General features: G+C 40.7%; 3 protein-coding genes across 3 annotated transcripts; all 3 read left to right on the forward strand.

Annotated features, from left to right (window-relative positions):
- The first annotated feature begins 1419 nt into the window (after window positions 1-1419).
- Window positions 1420-2504, forward strand: ttc32 (tetratricopeptide repeat domain 32). The gene is made up of 3 exons (XM_061704773.1): window positions 1420-1542; window positions 1632-1798; window positions 2287-2504. Exons 1-3 carry the CDS (start codon window positions 1427-1429, stop codon window positions 2412-2414), a joined length of 411 nt encoding a protein of 136 aa, XP_061560757.1. The 5' UTR covers window positions 1420-1426; the 3' UTR covers window positions 2415-2504.
- Window positions 2505-3633: 1129 nt separating this feature from the next.
- Window positions 3634-8736, forward strand: zpax1 (zona pellucida protein AX 1). Its single transcript, XM_061704431.1, has 20 exons — window positions 3634-3704; window positions 3815-3907; window positions 3987-4111; window positions 4626-4769; window positions 4850-4915; window positions 4988-5152; window positions 5213-5309; window positions 5375-5592; window positions 5662-5818; window positions 6205-6413; window positions 6484-6601; window positions 6675-6874; window positions 6937-7051; window positions 7418-7587; window positions 7650-7738; window positions 7815-7945; window positions 8003-8192; window positions 8262-8403; window positions 8473-8599; window positions 8663-8736. Exons 2-20 carry the CDS (start codon window positions 3847-3849, stop codon window positions 8734-8736), a joined length of 2598 nt encoding a protein of 865 aa, XP_061560415.1. The 5' UTR covers window positions 3634-3704; window positions 3815-3846.
- Window positions 8737-10002: 1266 nt separating this feature from the next.
- LOC133416962 (uncharacterized) lies at window positions 10003-15359 on the forward strand. The gene is made up of 21 exons (XM_061704348.1): window positions 10003-10206; window positions 10273-10349; window positions 10425-10517; window positions 10599-10723; window positions 11240-11383; window positions 11464-11529; window positions 11602-11766; window positions 11827-11923; window positions 11989-12206; window positions 12276-12432; window positions 12831-13039; window positions 13111-13228; window positions 13302-13501; window positions 13569-13683; window positions 14041-14210; window positions 14273-14361; window positions 14438-14568; window positions 14626-14815; window positions 14885-15026; window positions 15096-15222; window positions 15286-15359. The coding sequence occupies exons 1-21, from the start codon at window positions 10187-10189 to the stop codon at window positions 15357-15359; spliced, it is 2727 nt and encodes a 908-aa protein (XP_061560332.1). The 5' UTR covers window positions 10003-10186.
- The last annotated feature ends 3349 nt before the right edge of the window (window positions 15360-18708 follow it).

Below are 18708 nucleotides of genomic sequence, written 5' to 3' on the forward strand. Positions count from 1 at the left end.
GTCTCCTCTTTTACTAGACAGCTGCTTTATGTTTGTTTGCCACCGTGCCAGCTTTCATGGTTACCACACACATGGAAGGTGAAGCCGTGTCAGTGGGAGGAAGAAGACGAATGTAACTGACATGTCGCTGCGAAGTGGAAAAGCGTAAAGATTCCAGGTGAGGAATTCCAATATGCCTGCCTTTGAAGGAAATAAAAGACTCCTAACATCCAAAAAAAAAATGTTTTTAGCTACTTTCAATCTCACAGTTTCTAATTGTAGCCCTGTGGGATATTTTTTATTATTTTGTCACAATATTTTCTGTCCATCCATCCTTCCATCTATCTATATATTGTCCTTTAATCCACCATCCATGCTTCCATGATGTTTTTTTTCGTATCCTAAACTGGGGAAGTGAACTCCAGTCACCCTTGCAAGGAATAAAAAGAGGAATGGCCCCGGATGACTGGCCGACTGACTGACTGAAGGTGTGTGATGGATGGTTGTCCTGGGTGCGCTTGGACTTGAACACTTTGTGTCCAGTCTCTCAGTCGCTAAACTGCATACTACAGCACGGAGAGACATTTAAGGCATCGACCGGCGATGTCAGTCCTTGAGCGGCACGCTGGACCACATTTACTTTGGGTTCACATGGTCGTTTTCATGTTTTTCAAGTAAGTAAGTTGAGCGAGAACATAATGGGTCATTGTAAATAAAAAGGGGATGATTAAAAAGAAGAGAAAATGCATCCATTATACCATAAACACTGCATAAAGTAAGAAGATTTAGATTACTCTGAATAAACTTAATGGTCATTCGATGCCCTTGTTTGGTCCCATTTACAAGTAAATAGCAATTACTGCATAAAATCTAAATTTTAAATAGCAATTACTGCATAAAATCAATTGTCTCTTCAAGAAAGATGTCCCTTATATGCATACGATTTTCAAAATGCTTTAAATCCATTTGGATTTATTTTTTTGAGATAAATTAAATTTGCGTTGCCAGATATCCACATTTTTACAAATATTGCATCCCATTAAATGAATGCATTGGTGCAATCTAAATATGACACAAGTCTGTACACAATAAAATAAAAGAGCTACCATTTTAAAAAAAATTGGGCTAATATCTCATTTTTGGAAAAGAGCTATTCATATGTTATAGCCGTGTGTATTGGACAATTAGATTCGTATGTCTTCTTCTGATCATACACTCAATGTAATGTATGTTTTTTTTTACCTCTGCATCGTTGAGGTGCCACTTTCACCCCAACAGATGTGTTCTTCACTAAGGAAATTCTGTAAGAGTCTCAAAACCGCAAATAACTCAACATGGGTCAAAATTTAAAACTAAACTTGAATGGTGGTTTTGTCGAGAAATATATTCGCATAAGGCACCAGAAACGAAGCCGGGGGTGACGTCACATCCGCATTTGGCCACAACAATGGCGGACGAGTGTGTACAAATACTCCAAAATGCCAACTTTGAGTTTAAAAAACTGAATTTCAAAAGGGCCGAAGAACTTTACAACAGGTTCATTTCGTCTTGTGAACATTTCAGGTTGTTGATGTTTTTTTGTCTAACTAAGCAAGTTAGAATAGATAACAGTTCGAATTCTAAATTAAAACAATGTCATGTTGTTTTCACAGGGAACGTGAAGCCTCTTGTTTGGCGACAGCTTACAACAACCGCGGACAAATAAAGTATATTCGGGTGGATTTTAACGAAGCCGTCGAGGATTACACCTCGGCGATACAGGCTGATGACAAGTTTGAAGTAGCGTTCTACAACAGAGGACTAATAAATTATAGACTGGGTAAGGAAAGGCACTCAGGACCAGGGATGTCGGTAGCTTCCGGCGATGGCCTTCAAAATAAAAAAATTAAAATAAATAAAAATTTAAAATGCGGTGCCTTTTGATTGTACAGGACAAGTCAAATGCAAAACAGTTATTATAAGTTTAGTGTTAACGTTATCCGAACGTCACAAATGCCCCTTTCCTCTCAAAATACAGCGTTTCCGTTTCCCAATATTACAATATTTGCTTCTTTTATAAAATGCCATAGAAAAATGTTTCAAAAATGTATAATCGTAACAATTTGACTTAAGGTTAACATGATTTACCTGCTTGTAGAGCCCAACATTGGGTTGGATAAAAGTGTTGTCTTCTTTACGACACTAGGTGGCGCTGTGTGTACAGTACCAATCCAAATTCTATGTGGGAAACTGGAAATGCTGACTCAACCCGCCAATGTGACACCTCATTTGAAAAGCATCCCCTTCACTACTCTTAATGTCTTGTAGGTTTCTTTGACGACGCCGTTAGGGATTTCCGACAAGCTTTAAAGCTCAACGAAACCTTTGAGGATGCCAAAGTCGGCCTTCGACGGACTCTGCTGGACCAACAGGACAAGACAAACAGAGAATATTGACAAATGTGATCATTTGTGTCCAACCTGTGTTGTTTATGTACATACATGCACACTTAACTCATCAAAATGATATTAAATAAAGTTTTTATGTCCCTTCACAAGCCCATTTGTCTAGTTAAAGATGAAATACAAAGAAAACTAGAATGCCACTCAGGAGAACACACTGACCTCAGCCAAAGCGGAACAGTCTTTATTTAATATTTACAGTGAACAGACTTCCTGGTACAGGGTTTCCCTAAATTATGGCTAAATAACCATTTAAAAAAATGCATACTTTCAAGAACACAATCTTTTTAGCATGTAAAGGTTGATACCGCTGGATACAAAAACGCCACATTAACGTCAATTTTAGCACATTCCTTATGCGTTGAAACAAGTACTACACTACACTATATGTTGTAACTGTGATTACACCATCACTTTAGGATAACCCATAAAAGGTCAAGGAAGCTAAACTCTGGTGAGCAGACGAGACCATGTGACCAAAATAAATAATTTTGCATTAATATTCTGGAGTAAGATTGATGAGCCAGCATGTCTGCCAGAGTATTGAGAGAGAAAGCCCCACACAAGTCCAGGGTAAACATGCAAACTCCACACGGATAAATGTCAGAGCCTGGATTTGAACCCCCAACCTCGGAACTGTGGGACAGATATGCTTTCACCACTTGTCTACAATGACGAATCGTTCATTTCAAAACCTGATACATCAAATGATTCAACTGACAACTGGAAAAATCATTCATATGGTCCTTTCTCAATGTGCTCTAATGATTGTTGGCGCGAGTAGTTGAGGGGTTAACAATGAGAAACATTTTAGAAGACAAACTAGCTTCAGTGTGTGTGTTGGTGAGATAAATTAGCTTCAATGTGTGTGCATGTGTGTGTTTGTGAGTCAGGGACTTGATTATGGATGCAGATCACCTGTGCGTCCTCAGTACAAGCGATATAAAACAGGTGGCGAGGCCTTGGTGAAGCAGTCAGCCCCTTCTTCACTTCAGAGTTGCTGGGGCATGCTGGGCTTTGAGTGCCAGTCTCTGCAAGTGGTTTCATTCCTTTGACTTTTTTTTTTCCTTTTCCCCCCTTTTTCCCCTGGATGGTGTGGCTGTACTCAGGCTGACTGCAAAATGTCATATTCAGAGAATGTGTGAGTATCTATTTTCTTGCTACTCAAATATGAGTAGTCTTGTAATGTTTGTGTTTGTTCTGAAAGACTGATACGGAGCCTGCTGGCAGTGGTGATCGCCTTGAGTCAAGCAAAGCCCAATACTAAGAGCAACACAGAGCCAAGTAAGTTTTTTTTTTTTTTTTTTTTTTTTTTTTTTTTTATTTTTTTTTTACTTTTATTTATTTATTTTTTAATTCTACATTGTGCCCACTTTGTCTGTCTTTTACCACAGGTGGTTTAAAAGCTGACTGTGTGGGTAACTTGATGAGGCTCTCCCTGAACAAAGCCCTGGCTGTAGGGAACCAACTAGAAGTAGAGGCCATCAGTGAGTACAGTGTTAATAGTTTAAAAATGGGTCAGATTAAATGACTTGTTTTTAAAATGATTGCTGCCCCCTCCCTCAGATGGCACCCGACACATTGTTCTAACACCTGCCTTGGCTGCTCAGTGTGGGTACAGCATGGAGTCTGACCTGTGGGGTAACACCAGAATCTACACTTCACTGATGGGCTGCTATGTGGACAACAAAGTATTTATTTATTTTTTTGGGTGGGAATTGGTGGCTTTTTACTATGCTGCATCAAACCTGTGTCAAACAATAAAATGGTAGTACTGCTTGTAGCTGTAATTGCCCGGATAAGCGCAATGGTACCACTCTGGCTGGGTTCATTTGGGCTCAGAACTTTCATGTTCTTGTAAATTCAAAATTACAAGTTGAAACTGTTTTTCTGCTGTTCTGTCCCCAAGTAGCATGTTTAAATTGGCTTGTCATGGGGGAGGAAAGAGATTCCCTTTGGCTGTGCAAACCTGAATTTACTTTTTGCAATTGAGTTTTACCTTTTTTTTGGGGGGGGGAATAATATCTTGTTGGTTACTTGGTATAGCGAAAGCTTTGCTTTTCTAACTTTTTTTTATTTTTTAAAACAGTGCTTGGGAAAGGTCTAATTGTCACGTCAACAGGCATGACTACCTAATGCCATTTCTGAATGCTAATATTTTAACTGACTTTGGTGTTCTAACTGGTAGTCATGTGTACTTTGTAGGACGATGCCACCTTTAATATTGGCCTAAAACTGCAAATGTATAGCAATAGACCAGAAGATGTGGTCTCTCATAATGTGATGAAGACTTGCAGCTACACCCACTGGGCCACCAGAGAGATTCTTTGTGACAGAAACTACATGGAAGTGGGTGGATTTTAGTTTTGTAACATTTCAGCAATTTTTATAAAGTACTGTAGCTAACAAAGTAAATGCATTTTCCTTAGGTGTCAAACTACATGCCCCCACCTGTTCCCGAAACAAAGGATGAGTACTCGAATGCTGTCCCTGGTGTATGTGAATAGAAACAATGTAATAAATGGTGGTGCCCTTCACATTGTAATAATGCAAATCCCCTTGTTTAGGCACCTGGTGTAGAGCATGGTATCTGGAAGCTGACTTTCTACACACCTGATGCAGTAGTGATGATGAAGGATGAGGCCGAACAAGCCGGATACAAAGCCATGACCACTGCTAGCCGTCTGGTGGTGCGAAGCCCCTACGAAACGGCAGAAACTTACTCTGAGGATGTAAGTGACACTCTGCATTTCTAGTTGTACCAACAGCAGCATAACTAAAATGCTCATTAGGTGGCTGGAGTCCCAATGGAACTTCTCAAGGTTAGCATCTACCACAAGAAGCCTGAAGGTTTGACTGTAATTAACATGGTGGCTGCTTGCCCTACAGGTGAGGCTCTTGATTCATGAAATTAAATATTGGCTCAGTTTAACCTCAATTGATTCTTCTGACAGGTGGCGTCCTCTTCGCTGATGACGTGATCTCTTGGCATGTCCCCCGCCGTGTGACGCCCCTTCTGGATGGAAGTGTGAAGATCCTAGAGATGTACATGGGCATCAACGGGCAGCGTCTGGATCGCCGTCAGCTGGTCGCACGTGGTTACACTCTGTCCGCTACAGACTTTCACCTCATTGTAGAGATCCCTGTGGGTTCTCCTGATGGCTTCAACAAGGTTTGGCGTGCCCTAAATCTCGTATGCGGCATGGCCATCTACATTATTTAAAACTATGCATAATTGCAGAGCCACGCCCCAGATTACCAGTACCACATCACCTACACAGTGGAGCCCATGCTTGAAGTCCTGTGGCGGTGTGAGAGAACCCAAGAAGATACCAGATATAAAATTCTGTTCCCCATCACCACACCACTTATGCCCAGGCCACCTCAAGCTGTTGACTGTAAGTCAATATTTCTACTAGTGATATGTATGCCCTTGGAAGACTAACAAAATATCTTTGCAAAAGCAGTTGGATGCTTTAGTCATAAAGACAGTGTTCCTAAAACACAGAAGTGATTAAATTAGGACTTGAAGCAGGAACTTGTAAATGTAGGTAGCCTCAATTGCAATCATTATATGACCTAGATTGTTTTTAAACATGCTCATAACTTTAAGATGAGGGGAAATGGTAATGTTGCTCTGAAAAGTATATTAAATGGTAGTTTTTGCAGTGGGGGACCTTTACAAAAAATCTAGATTCTTGTATTTAGGTCACTGAAGTTTCAAAAACAAATTTCTTCGGGGTTCTGTTAAGCACATCCACTTTACAAATTCTCACTTGTTTAGTTACCAATGCAGAGGAGAGGTTGTTCAGCATCCACGTGGGCACCTTCCTTGAGGATGTGGAGCTGAAAAATATCACGTTCTCTACTGGCACATACACTTTGGAAGAGTGTGGAGCCAGAGGCTTTGTTGTAAAAGAACACGGACATCCTGGTGGCACCAAGAGCTTCTCTCTGAAAGTTCCCTTTGCTTTCACTGAAGTACTCAAACATGTATGTAAACTGACAACAGGGTTCTCAATATTGAAAAGCGCAAATGAGGCTGATTCTCATCTCTCTACAGAATCCTGAGCCCTTGGTTACAACTTACACTCTTGCTCTGGTCCTGGGTTTCTTAATCTATCCTGAAGCAACTCCTTTTGCTCACCCAGTAGAGGTGGTGGCATCTCTGCAGGATGTTGGTAAGAAATGTTCCCCATTTGAACACTCTCTTGCATTGAGAACATGAGGTAATGCTTTTTCTGTTCCCTTAAGTTCTTCCCACCATCCAAGGAAGCTGTGATCAGCATCTGTTCTATATTGAAGTGACATTTGGAAGTCAAGGCAAAAATTTCCAGACTCAGGTTGGATCCCAGCCACTAACACCTGAGCTGGCTCAAGCCTTCAGATTGCAAGAGAATGAGACCCATCTCAATCTTGTTGTTCCCTTTACTGCCAGAGAGACAGCATTTGAGGTAGGCTTAGCTGTAACACAAGGTGACTTGCAATTGCATTCTATAACTTTTTTGTTTCTCAGTTCATAACTTCAGATTCAATCAGAGCTAGACTTGACATGCTGCTTTGGGAACCAAACAACAACTGGATGCTTGCTGATCTCTATCTGACCTGCAACTTCCCCGTGAAGACCACTGGTATGAATGAAAATTGCATGACAAATGTATTCTCGATGCTGATAACCAAATGTTCTGCAGGTCAAACTTGACTTGCTGACCCATTGGGTAAAAGTGCATAGTTCTAGCCACCAAAGTTTGAAATCTGTTAGTACCATTTGCATGGGCCAGCACAAATTCTCAAGGCCCTCAGCAGATTATATTGACATGGCAATGCAGACTGAAATCTGATTGGACAAAAATCCAACCTAGTCATACTAGAAGCAGTACAGCCAAGAGAAATGCTGAAATAGACTTGAGGATTTGCCTCCTAGCAAGAAAGCAAACTTTTCATTGAAGGCAGTGAAAGCCACATTGGCATAGAACTTCAACTTCTTGTCTCCTCAGTGTGCCACCCCAACGGAACCATGACTGCGCTGGCTGTCAAGGTGGAGTCAGTTCCCAACCTCACCCCCAGCTGGCTCACCTTGAAGGACAAATTCTGTAAACCAACGTTCAGTGATGACCGCTTCGCTTATTTCTCATTCAGTGTTGGTACCTGTGGAACCACTAGAACTGTAAGTTTGTTTAACCTTGTCCAGAAATTAGGTGGGTGTGCTAACACTTGTGTTGTCTCCAGTTCTTTGAAAACTACATGATGTACCAAAATGAGATTGGCCTCTATTACAAAGGAACTTCCTACACATCACCCAATGATCCAGAGTATAGGTAAATCTTCATCCTGAGCACCTTTTCAAGCACGGCTAATTCGTTGTTACCTCAGCTGCATTCTTCACTCCTATAGGCAAACTGTGTCCTGCTACTACATGGTCAATGACACTCAGACTGTTGCGTTTGGCTACAAATCTCGCAGCACTTACCCCTCAGCAGAGATTGGCTTGGGACAGCTTGATGTGCAAATGAGGCTAGCTCATGGTAAGAATTCTTATCAAAATGTTCAAGACGATGGCTAATTATTTTTCTACTCTTCAGATTCTTCCTATTACTACTTCTACCAACCTGAAGATTACCCAGTAATGAAACACCTCAGGGAGCCTCTGTACTTCGAGGTGGAGCTGACTCATTCTAATGATCCTTCTCTGGAGCTCATTTTGGAAAGCTGCTGGGCCACTGCTCATGAAGATGGAAATTCTCTGCCCAGTTGGGATATCATTGTGAAGACGTGAGGTTTTCTTTTAATTACTTCAACATGCTCTCGTCACCACCACTAATGGTCATTTTGAATCAACAGTTGTGAGAACAAAGACGACAGCTATGTTACACTCTTCCACCCTGTTACGGCTGATGCCAGAGTCAACATCCCACCCCACTTCAAGCGCTTTTCTGTAAAGATGTTCACCTTTATTAAAGATGACCAGGTTCTTAAAGATGAGGTACAAGTTTATTGCATCTATTAAAAAGAATGCATCTTTTACAGAATACTAACATGAGTTTGTATTTAGATCTACATCCACTGTAATGCAATGATATGTGACACAAATGGTGACTCACACGGCATCTGCAGAGGTCAGTGTCCACGTCGCAGTCACGGCATTTCTGGATTTCATGGAATCAAAGGAGTAAAAAGAAGTGAGTCTTAAACTATTGAGTCTGATTCCAGCAACATGTCATTAACAAATACTTGTTTTTCAGCAAAGAGAAGCACAGACTCAACCCGGCAAAGGAGGATCTCATCTGGACCAATTTCCCTCTTTAACTCTGAATAAAGATTCTTAAATTAAAACTTGTTCCATCTCATTATTCAGACTTGTGACTATTTGAAAGATGCTTACATGGTTAAATACTGTGTTGGGATTCCAGCTGGTACAAAATTGACTGCACTTTACAAAAAGGATCCAATGTATTTAGTGTAACACTGCATTCTACAAGTTTAATTTGGGCATATTGGCTAATTCAACAGTGAAATTGTAAATCACTGCCTACTAAAACTCTATTAAACCTGCCTCTGAGTCAAAATTGAATATTCAGTGAATATCAGCCAAAGTTGAACAGCCTTAATTTAAAATTTACAGTAAACAGACTACCTGGTACAGGGTTTCCTTAAATTATGGCTAAATCAGCATAATGCATATTTTCCACACCCTTATTTTTTTTAGCATGTAAAGGTTGATGTGCTTGGCAAGATTATTGGGAACTTGATACAATAACTCAAATTTCAATTTTAGCACATTCCTTGTTGAAACAATACACTATACTATATGTTGTAACTGATTACACGATCTCCTTTAGGATAACTTGGGGGGGGGGGGGGGGAGTCAAGGAGGCTAAGCTCTGGTGAGCAAATGAGACCATGTGACAAATTTAGCATTTTTGTAGCAAGATTGATGAGCCAGCATGTCAGTTGAGAGCGAACAATCAAATCTAGGGCAAACATGCAAACTCCACACAGAAATGTCAGCCTGGATTTGAACCCCCAACAGAATTGTGGGGCAGATATGCTTTCACCACTTGTCCAAAATGATGAATCATTACTTTCAAAACCTGATATATAAAATGATTCAACTGGAAAAAAAATCATATGGTCCTTAAAACTGGATTTGCTTTCTCAATGTGCTCTACTGATCATTGGAGTGAGTAGTTTAGGGGTTAATAATGAGAAACCTTTGAGAAGACAAACTAGCTTCAATGTGTGTTGGTGAGATAAATTCGCTTCAATGTGTGTGCATGTGTCCCTGATAGTGTAGTGGTGCACTCTCCTGACTTTGGTGCCGGCAGCGTGAATGTGAGTGCGAATGGTTGTCCGTGTCTATATGTGCCCTACGACTGACTGGCGACCAGTTCAGAGTGTTGTCCGCCTTTTGCCCAAAGTCAGCTGGGATTGGCTCCAGCACCACGTGACCCTAATGAGGATAAGCTGTGTTGAAAATGGATGGACGTGTGTGTGTGTGTGTGTGTGCGCGTGTGCGCGTGTGTGTGTGTGTGTGTGAGTCAGGGACTTGATTATGGATGCAGATCACCTGTGCGTCCTCAGTACAAGCGATATAAAACAGGTGGCGAGGCCTTAGTGAAGCAGTCAGCCCCTTCTTCACTTCAGAGTTGCTGGGGCATGCTGGGCTTTGAGTGCCAGTCTCTGCAAGTGGTTTCATTCCTTTGACTTTTTTTCTTTTCCCCCCTTTTTCCCCTGGATGGTGTGGCTGTACTCAGGCTGACTGCAAAATGTCATATTCAGAGAATGTGTGAGTATCTATTTTCTTGCTACTCAAATATGAGTAGTCTTGTAATGTTTGTGTTTGTTCTGAAAGACTGATACGGAGCCTGCTGGCAGTGGCGATCGCCTTGAGTCAAGCAAAGCCCAATACTAAGAGCAACACAGAGCCAAGTAAGTTTTTTTTTTTTTTTAATTTTATTTTTTAAAATTCTACATTGTGCCCACTTTGTCTGTCTTTTACCACAGGTGGTTTAAAAGCTGACTGTGTGGGTAACTTGATGAGGCTCTCCCTGAACAAAGCCCTGGCTGTAGGGAACCAACTAGAAGTAGAGGCCATCAGTGAGTACAGTGTTAATAGTTTAAAAATGGGTCAGATTCAATGACTTTTGTTTTTAAAATGATTGCTGCCCCCTCTCTCAGATGGCACCCGAGACATTGCTCTAACACCCACATTGGCTGCTCAGTGCGGCTACAGCATGGAGTCTGACCCATGGGGTAACACCAGAATCTACACTTCACTGATGGGCTGCTATGTGGACAACAAAGTATTTATTTTTTGTTTCTTGTTTTTGGGTGGTGATTGTGGCTTTTTACTATGCTGCAAAAAATAAAAAGGTAGTACTGCTGGTAGCTGTAATTGGCTTGACAAGAGCAATGGTACCATTCTGACTGGGTTCGTTTGGGCACAGTTTTAGTGTGCTCAGAACTTTCACTTTCTAGTAAATTCAAAATTATAAGTTGACACTTTTTCTGCTGCTCTGTCCCCAAGTAGCACATGTTTAAACTGGCTTGTTCACGGGGGAGGAGAGAGATTCCCTTAATCTGCACTGTCTTTGGCTGCGCAAACCTGAATTGACTTTTTTTCAGTTCAATTTGACCTTTTTTTTTGGGTGAAAAATACCTTGTTGGTTACCTGGTATAGCAAAAGCTTTGCATTTTTAAAGTGCTAGGGAAAGGTCTGGTTGTCAAGTCAATGGGCACGACTACCTAATGCCATAGTTTCTGAATGCTAATATTTTAACTGTTTGGGGTTCTAACTGGTAGGCATGTGTACTTTGTAGGACGATGCCACCTTTAATATTGGCCTAAAACTGCAAATGTATAGCACTAGACCAGAAGATGTGGTCTCTCATAATGTGATGAAGACTTGCAGCTACACCCACTGGGCCACCAGAGAGATTCTTTGTGACAGAAACTACATGGAAGTAGGTGGATTTTAGTTTTGTAACATTTCAGCAATTTTTATAAAGTACTGTAGCTAACAAAGTAAATGCATTTTCCTTAGGTGTCAAACTACATGCCCCCACCTGTTCCCGAAACAAAGGATGAGTACTCGAATGCTGTCCCTGGTGTATGTGAATAGAAACAATGTAATAAATGGTGGTGCCCTTCACATTGTAATAATGCAAATCCCCTTGTTTAGGCACCTGGTGTAGAGTATGGTATCTGGAAGCTGACTTTCTACACACCTGATGCAGTAGTGATGATGAAGGATGAGGCCGAACAAGCCGGATACAAAGCCATGACCACTGCTAGCCGTCTGGTGGTGCGAAGCCCCTACGAAACGGCAGAAACTTACTCTGAGGATGTAAGTGACACTCGGCATTTCTAGTTGTACCAACAGCAGCATAACTAAAATGCTCATTAGGTGGCTGGAGTCCCAATGGAACTTCTCAAGGTTAGCATCTACCACAAGAAGCCTGAAGGTTTGACTGTAATGAACATGGTGGCTGCTTGCCCTACAGGTGAGGCTCTTGATTCATGAAATTAAATATTGGCTCAGTTTAACCTCAATTGATTCTTCTGACAGGTGGCGTCCTCTTCGCTGATGATGTGATCTCTTGGCATGTCCCCCGCCGTGTGACGCCCCTTCTGGATGGAAGTGTGAAGATCCTAGAGATGTACATGGGCATCAACGGGCAGCGTCTGGATCGCCGTCAGCTGGTCGCACGTGGTTACACTCTGTCCGCTACAGACTTTCACCTCATTGTAGAGATCCCTGTGGGTTCTCCTGATGGCTTCAACAAGGTTTGGCGTGCCCTAAATCTCTTATGCGGCATGGCCATCTACATTATTTAAAACTATGCATAATTGCAGAGCCACGCCCCAGATTACCAGTACCACATCACCTACACAGTGGAGCCCATGCTTGAAGTCCTGTGGCGGTGTGAGAGAACCCAAGAAGATACCAGATATAAAATTCTGTTCCCCATCACCACACCACTTATGCCCAGGCCACCTCAAGCTGTTGACTGTAAGTCAATATTTCTATACTACTGATACATGTATGCCCTTGGAAGACTATCTTTGAGAAAGCAGTTGGATGCTTTAGTCATAAAGATAGTGTTGCGAAAACACTGAAGTGATGAAATTAGGACTTGAAGCAGGAATTTGTAAATGTAGGTAGCCTCAAATGCAATCTTTGACCTCCACCTATAGATTGTTTTTAAACATGCTCAGCAATTTAAGCTTAATGGTACTGCTGCTCTGAAATGTCTTGGCAGGCAAGTATATTAAATGGTAGTTTTTGCAGTGAGGAACCTTTTACAAAGTAGTTATTCTTGCATTTATTTCAGACTGGGAGGTTTTAAAAGCAATTTAACAAATTTCTTCAGGGTTCTTTTAACCGCATACAAATTCTCACTTGTTTAGTTACTAATGCAGAGGAGAGGTTGTTCAGCATCCACGTGGGCACCTTCCTTGAGGATGTGGAGCTGAAAAATATCACGTTCTCTACTGGCACATACACTTTGGAAGAGTGTGGAGCCAGAGGCTTTGTTGTAAAAGAACACGGACATCCTGGTGGCACCAAGAGCTTCACTCTGAAAGTTCCCTTTGCTTTCACTGAAGTACTCAAAAATGTATGTAAACTGACAACAGGGTTCTCAAATATTGAAAAGTGCAAATGAGGCTGATTCTCATCTCTCTACAGAATCCTGAGCCCTTGGTTACAACTTACACTCTTGCTCTGGTCCTGGGTTTCTTAATCTATCCTGAAGCAACTCCTTTTGCTCACCCAGTAGAGGTGGTGGCATCTCTGCAGGATGTTGGTAAGAAATGTTCCCCATTTGAACACTCCCTTGCATTGAGAACATGAGGTAATGCTTTTTATGTTCCCTTAAGTTCTTCCCACCATCCAAGGAAGCTGTGATCAGCATCTGTTCTATATTGAAGTGACATTTGGAAGTCAAGGCAAAAATTTCCAGACTCAGGTTGGATCCCAGCCACTAACACCTGAGCTGGCTCAAGCCTTCAGATTGCAAGAGAATGAGACCCATCTCAATCTTGTTGTTCCCTTTACTGCCAGAGAGACAGCATTTGAGGTAGGCTTAGCTGTAACACAAGGTGACTTGCAATTGCATTCTATAACTTTTTTTGTTTGTTTCTCAGTTCATAACTTCAGATTCAATCAGAGCTAGACTTGACATGCTGCTTTGGGAACCAAACAACAACTGGATGCTTGCTGATCTCTATCTGACCTGCAACTTCCCCGTGAAGACCACTGGTATGAATGAAAATTGCATGACAAATGTATTCTCGATGCTGATAACCACATGTTCTGCAGGTCAAACTTGACTTGCTGACCCATTGGGTAAAAGTGCATATTTCTAGCCAACAAAGGTTGAAATTTGTTAGTACCATTTGCATGGGCCAGCACAAATTCTCAAGGCCCTGGGCAGATTATATTGACATGGCAATGCAGACTGTATGTTGGATTTGTCCAATCAGATTTCAGTCATACTAGAAGCAGTGCAGCCAAGAGAAATGCTGAATAGACTTGAGGATTTGCAAGAAAGCAAACTTTTCATTGAAGGCAGTGAAAGCCACATTGGCATAGAACTTCAACTTCTTGTCTCCTCAGTGTGCCACCCCAACGGAACCATGACTGCTCTGGCTGTCAAGGTAGAGTCAGTTCCCAACCTCACCCCCAGCTGGCTCACCTTGAAGGACAAATTCTGTAAACCAACCTTCAGTGATGACCGCTTCGCTTATTTCTCATTCAGTGTTGGTACCTGTGGAACCACTAGAACTGTAAGTTTGTTTAACCTTGTCCAGAAATTAGGTGGGTGTGCTAACACTTGTGTTGTCTCCAGTTCTTTGAAAACTACATGATGTACCAAAATGAGATTGGCCTCTATTACAAAGGAACTTCCTACACATCACCCAATGATCCAGAGTATAGGTAAATCTTCATCCTGAGCACCTTTTTAAGCACGGCTAATTCATTGTTACCTCAGCTGCATTCTTCACTCCTATAGGCAAACTGTGTCCTGCTACTACATGGTCAATGACACTCAGACTGTTGCGTTTGGCTACAAATCTCGCAGCACTTACCCCTCAGCAGAGATTGGCTTGGGACAGCTTGATGTGCAAATGAGGCTAGCTCATGGTAAGAATTCTTATCAAAATGTTCAAGACGATGGCTAATTATTTTTCTACTCTTCAGATTCTTCCTATTACTACTTCTACCAACCTGAAGATTACCCAGTAATGAAACACCTCAGGGAGCCTCTGTACTTCGAGGTGGAGCTGACTCATTCTAATGATCCTTCTCTGGAGCTCATTTTGGAAAGCTGCTGGGCCACTGCTCATGAAGATGGAAATTCTCTGCCCAGTTGGGATATCATTGTGAAGACGTGAGGTTTTCTTTTAATTACTTCAACATGCTCTCGTCACCACCACTAATGGTCATTTTGAATCAACAGTTGTGAGAACAAAGACGACAGCTATGTTACACTCTTCCACCCTGTTACGGCTGATGCCAGAGTCAACATCCCACCCCACTTCAAGCGCTTTTCTGTAAAGATGTTCACCTTTATTAAAGATGACCAGGTTCTTAAAGATGAGGTACAAGTTTATTGCATCTATTAAAAAGAATGCATCTTTTACAGAATACTAACATAAGTTTGTATTTAGATCTACATCCACTGTAATGCAATGATATGTGACACAAATGGTGACTCACACGGCATCTGCAGAGGTCAGTGTCCACGTCGCAGTCACGGCATTTCTGGATTTCATGGAATCAAAGGAGTAAAAAGAAGTGAGTCTTAAACTATTGAGTCTGATTCCAGGAACATGTCATTAACAAATACTTGTTTTTCAGCAAAGAGAAGCACAGACTCTAACCGGCAAAGGAGGATCTCATCTGGACCAATTTCCCTCTTTAACTCTGAATAAAGATTCTTAAAGTAAAACTTTTTAAATCTCATTATTTGAAAGATGCTTGTTACATGGCTAAATTCTGTATTGGGATTCCAGCTGGTACAAAATTGACTGCACTTTTCAAAAAGGATCCTATGAATTTAGTGTAGTACTGCAGTCTACAAGTTTAATTTAGGAATCTTGGCCATATTAGCCTGGGTTAATTCAACACAGTGAAATTGTAAATCACTGCCTACTAAAACGCTGTTAAACCTGCCTCTGAGTCCAAACTGAATATTGTGCAACTTAAGTCTTTCCCAGTCATGCTTTACATGAGAAGTCTGGGTTTTGACCTTTTGGTTGCATGGCTAGAGTGTACAGTAAGATGTTAACTTTGGCATCTTAAAGGTTTGATTTGTAAGCTTACAATGTGTAATGTGCTTTCAGAGTTAAAACAAGACACAAATGAGAACTATCAAAACACTGCAATGTCTACAAACTGAGGCCTCCTACTTTAGCATTAGTCATAGTGTGCAGTTTGGAAAACAATTGCCAAACTAGGACTTGAGTTGGAATAAGTGCTGGACAACAGGCGCGTTATGGTCTGAACTTTCGATGTGCAATTCTTTTATGCTCAACTGTTCAATCACAGGCACTGGTGACTTATGGTGCCAATGCCACTTGGCATGCTGGGGATTCCAGTGTCAACTTCCTCTGCTACATTATGCTGTTATTTTCAGTGAGATTTTCAAGCAGTTAGGTAAATTAAAATCTCTAATTCTTTTAGGTTTATACAGTAGATGCCAAAGGGCAGTCCAATAAAATACTTGGCGTGATTGCCAAAAGGTTTTTTTTTAATTTCCCTCCTAAAGGAATTCCATCTTATTGTGGTCAGGTTTGTGTGCCTTAGTGACCTTAAGAGCTATATTAACAGGAGCTTTGTCTTCAGGTGGTACACCCAAGATGGACAGGTCTTATGGTCGAGGCTTGACAAAGTGTGATCAGTTTCTAGGTTAGACATCGCTTAACCCAATCTCGTGAAGAAAAACAAAAAATATGTTGGTGCATGATGTGTATGTGTGATACCGCCTCAACATTTTTGCATTCCCCCTTATCTATGCATTCCTAGAACTGGCCCTGGACACATGCTAGTGTTGTGCTCAAGACCAAGACTTTTGGGAATCGAGAGTCATAACCAAGACCATAAAAATCAAACCATGACAAGTTTGAACAGTTGAAGAGCATTCTCTCTTTAATTGCAATTTTCTGTTAAATGCATTTGACAGGCAAAAACACTGAATAACTCAAAGCACATGCAAAATCTCCCATTTGTTTTTTTCAACTAAATTCTTGAAAAAATACATCCTTGTATTTAAAAAATGTGTAAAGCAATATTACAACAGTACAAAGAGTGAAAAACATGATTTGGCATAATACTGTTAAAGCCAATTTTAGGTGGAATTAAAACCTCTGTGGAGATATATTAATCTCAAAAGACAAAATCAGATTTGTTGGTGTTACTTGCAGTGTTATGAAGTCTTTGTGGTTGAGGAAGCATAATTTAATTGCAGTTGAGCAAGCAGACATGTCTTGATCTGGGTTCTACCTGCTCATTTTCAGTTACACAAATGCCTAAATTTGTCATATTTAGTAATCTGTGGAAAATTCCTTTAGGAACTTAGACAATGATTTTTAACAAAATGTGAGAAAATCCATACAAAGAAAAGTTTGTGCTTACTAGTCAGTATGTGGGGTACTCAAGATGACCCCACTAACAACCGTGACCCAAAAGGATTAGTGAACCTTAATATTGATACCTCTCAATGCACCCACACCACAGGATAATATTTCAAAGACATCTGAGAATCAGCCCTTTGCCAATTTATTGGAAGGGGTGGAATATTCATATTGTGTCCAATTGGTCCATTCATACTAAAACTGGCTCCCTATCAGTGTTGAGAATCTCCTGCTCCAGTACTGTTGGAGTCTTTGAGTACAGTTAACTCGAAATGGTAAAAAATATAAAAAATGTGAAATTTGAACTATTAGTCTGACATACTAAAAGTAGTTATTTTGTAACCATTGGATGTGTTCAATTTCATCGAATGGCCTATGGGGTCAGTTCTTGGACCCCTCCTGTTCAGTCTGTATATGCTACCCTTGGGTTAAATTCTTCAGAACTTTGACTATCATAGCTTTGCAGATGACAGTTATATCTAGCAGTGTCTCCAGATGACTACAGTTCAATTGAGGTACTTTTGTCACTATCTAAAACATAACTGGATCAAGCAATATTGTCTTCAATTAAATCACAACAAAACTGAGATCATTTTTGGCAATAAAGAAGAGATTGCTGTTAGTAAATACCTGGAGTCACTCTTTAAAAACCAGTCCAAAACCTTGGTGTACTGATAGATTCTGGCCTGACTTTCAACAGTCATAAATCAATTACTAAAACTGCCTTTTCCATCTGAAGAACATATCCAGAGTGAAGCAGACCAGGAGAAGCTCATCCATGCTTTTATCTCAAGTAGACTTGACTACTGTAATTGTCTTCTGACTGGACTCCCCAAAGAGCATTAAACAGCTGTAGAGCATATTACTCTAATTCTAAAGTCTTTACACTGCCTTCCAGTCTGCTTTAGAATGGATTTTAAAGTTCTGCTACTGGTCTATAAATCACCAAACAGTTTAGGCCCTGAATACATGAAATAATGGAACATAAACCCAGTAGGGCTGAGAACTACAGACTCATGTCAAAGAGGAGCAGAGTCCAAAGAAAACAAGCAGGATTTAGCTATTACACTGCACACAAATGGAATACGTTGCATCAGCCCCAAGTGTGAATGTTTTTAAGTCCAGGTTAAAAACTGCTTTTAGAGCATTTCCACATTTAAATATTTCTTGCACTGTACACCCTTTTAATTGTACCCCCAAGTTCTAAATATTTATAAGCAGTCCACCTACCCCCCCTAATTTTTAAACTATTTTAATCACATGACAAACATTGAGTTATAGAGTATGAAATGTGCAGCTAACTAGCCCCCAACCTTTCAAAGCCCAAGTCCTGACAGATAAAAAGCCTACAAAAAGGTGCATTATACAAGTCTGAGTTAATGAAATTTAATAAAACTGCTTCTCTGGTCATTTGCACACTACATTTAATTTTATTACTCAGCCATTATGTTTTTATACACAAACTAAAATGTCCCCCAAATGTCTACAGTGCATGCTTGACAGATCAAAATGTTATTTTGCACAACTTTCTAAATAAGCACACCACTGTAATGTCACGTTTAAAAGTCACTTTTATTTCAATAGAGAGAGATGCATCCAGAAGACACTTGTATAAGGTCTTGTACATGAGAAGTGGCTCTCTCTTGAA

This window comes from Phycodurus eques, chromosome 18 (genome assembly GCF_024500275.1).
Source record: "Phycodurus eques isolate BA_2022a chromosome 18, UOR_Pequ_1.1, whole genome shotgun sequence".
In the NCBI taxonomy this organism is placed as follows: Eukaryota; Metazoa; Chordata; class Actinopteri; order Syngnathiformes; family Syngnathidae; genus Phycodurus; species Phycodurus eques.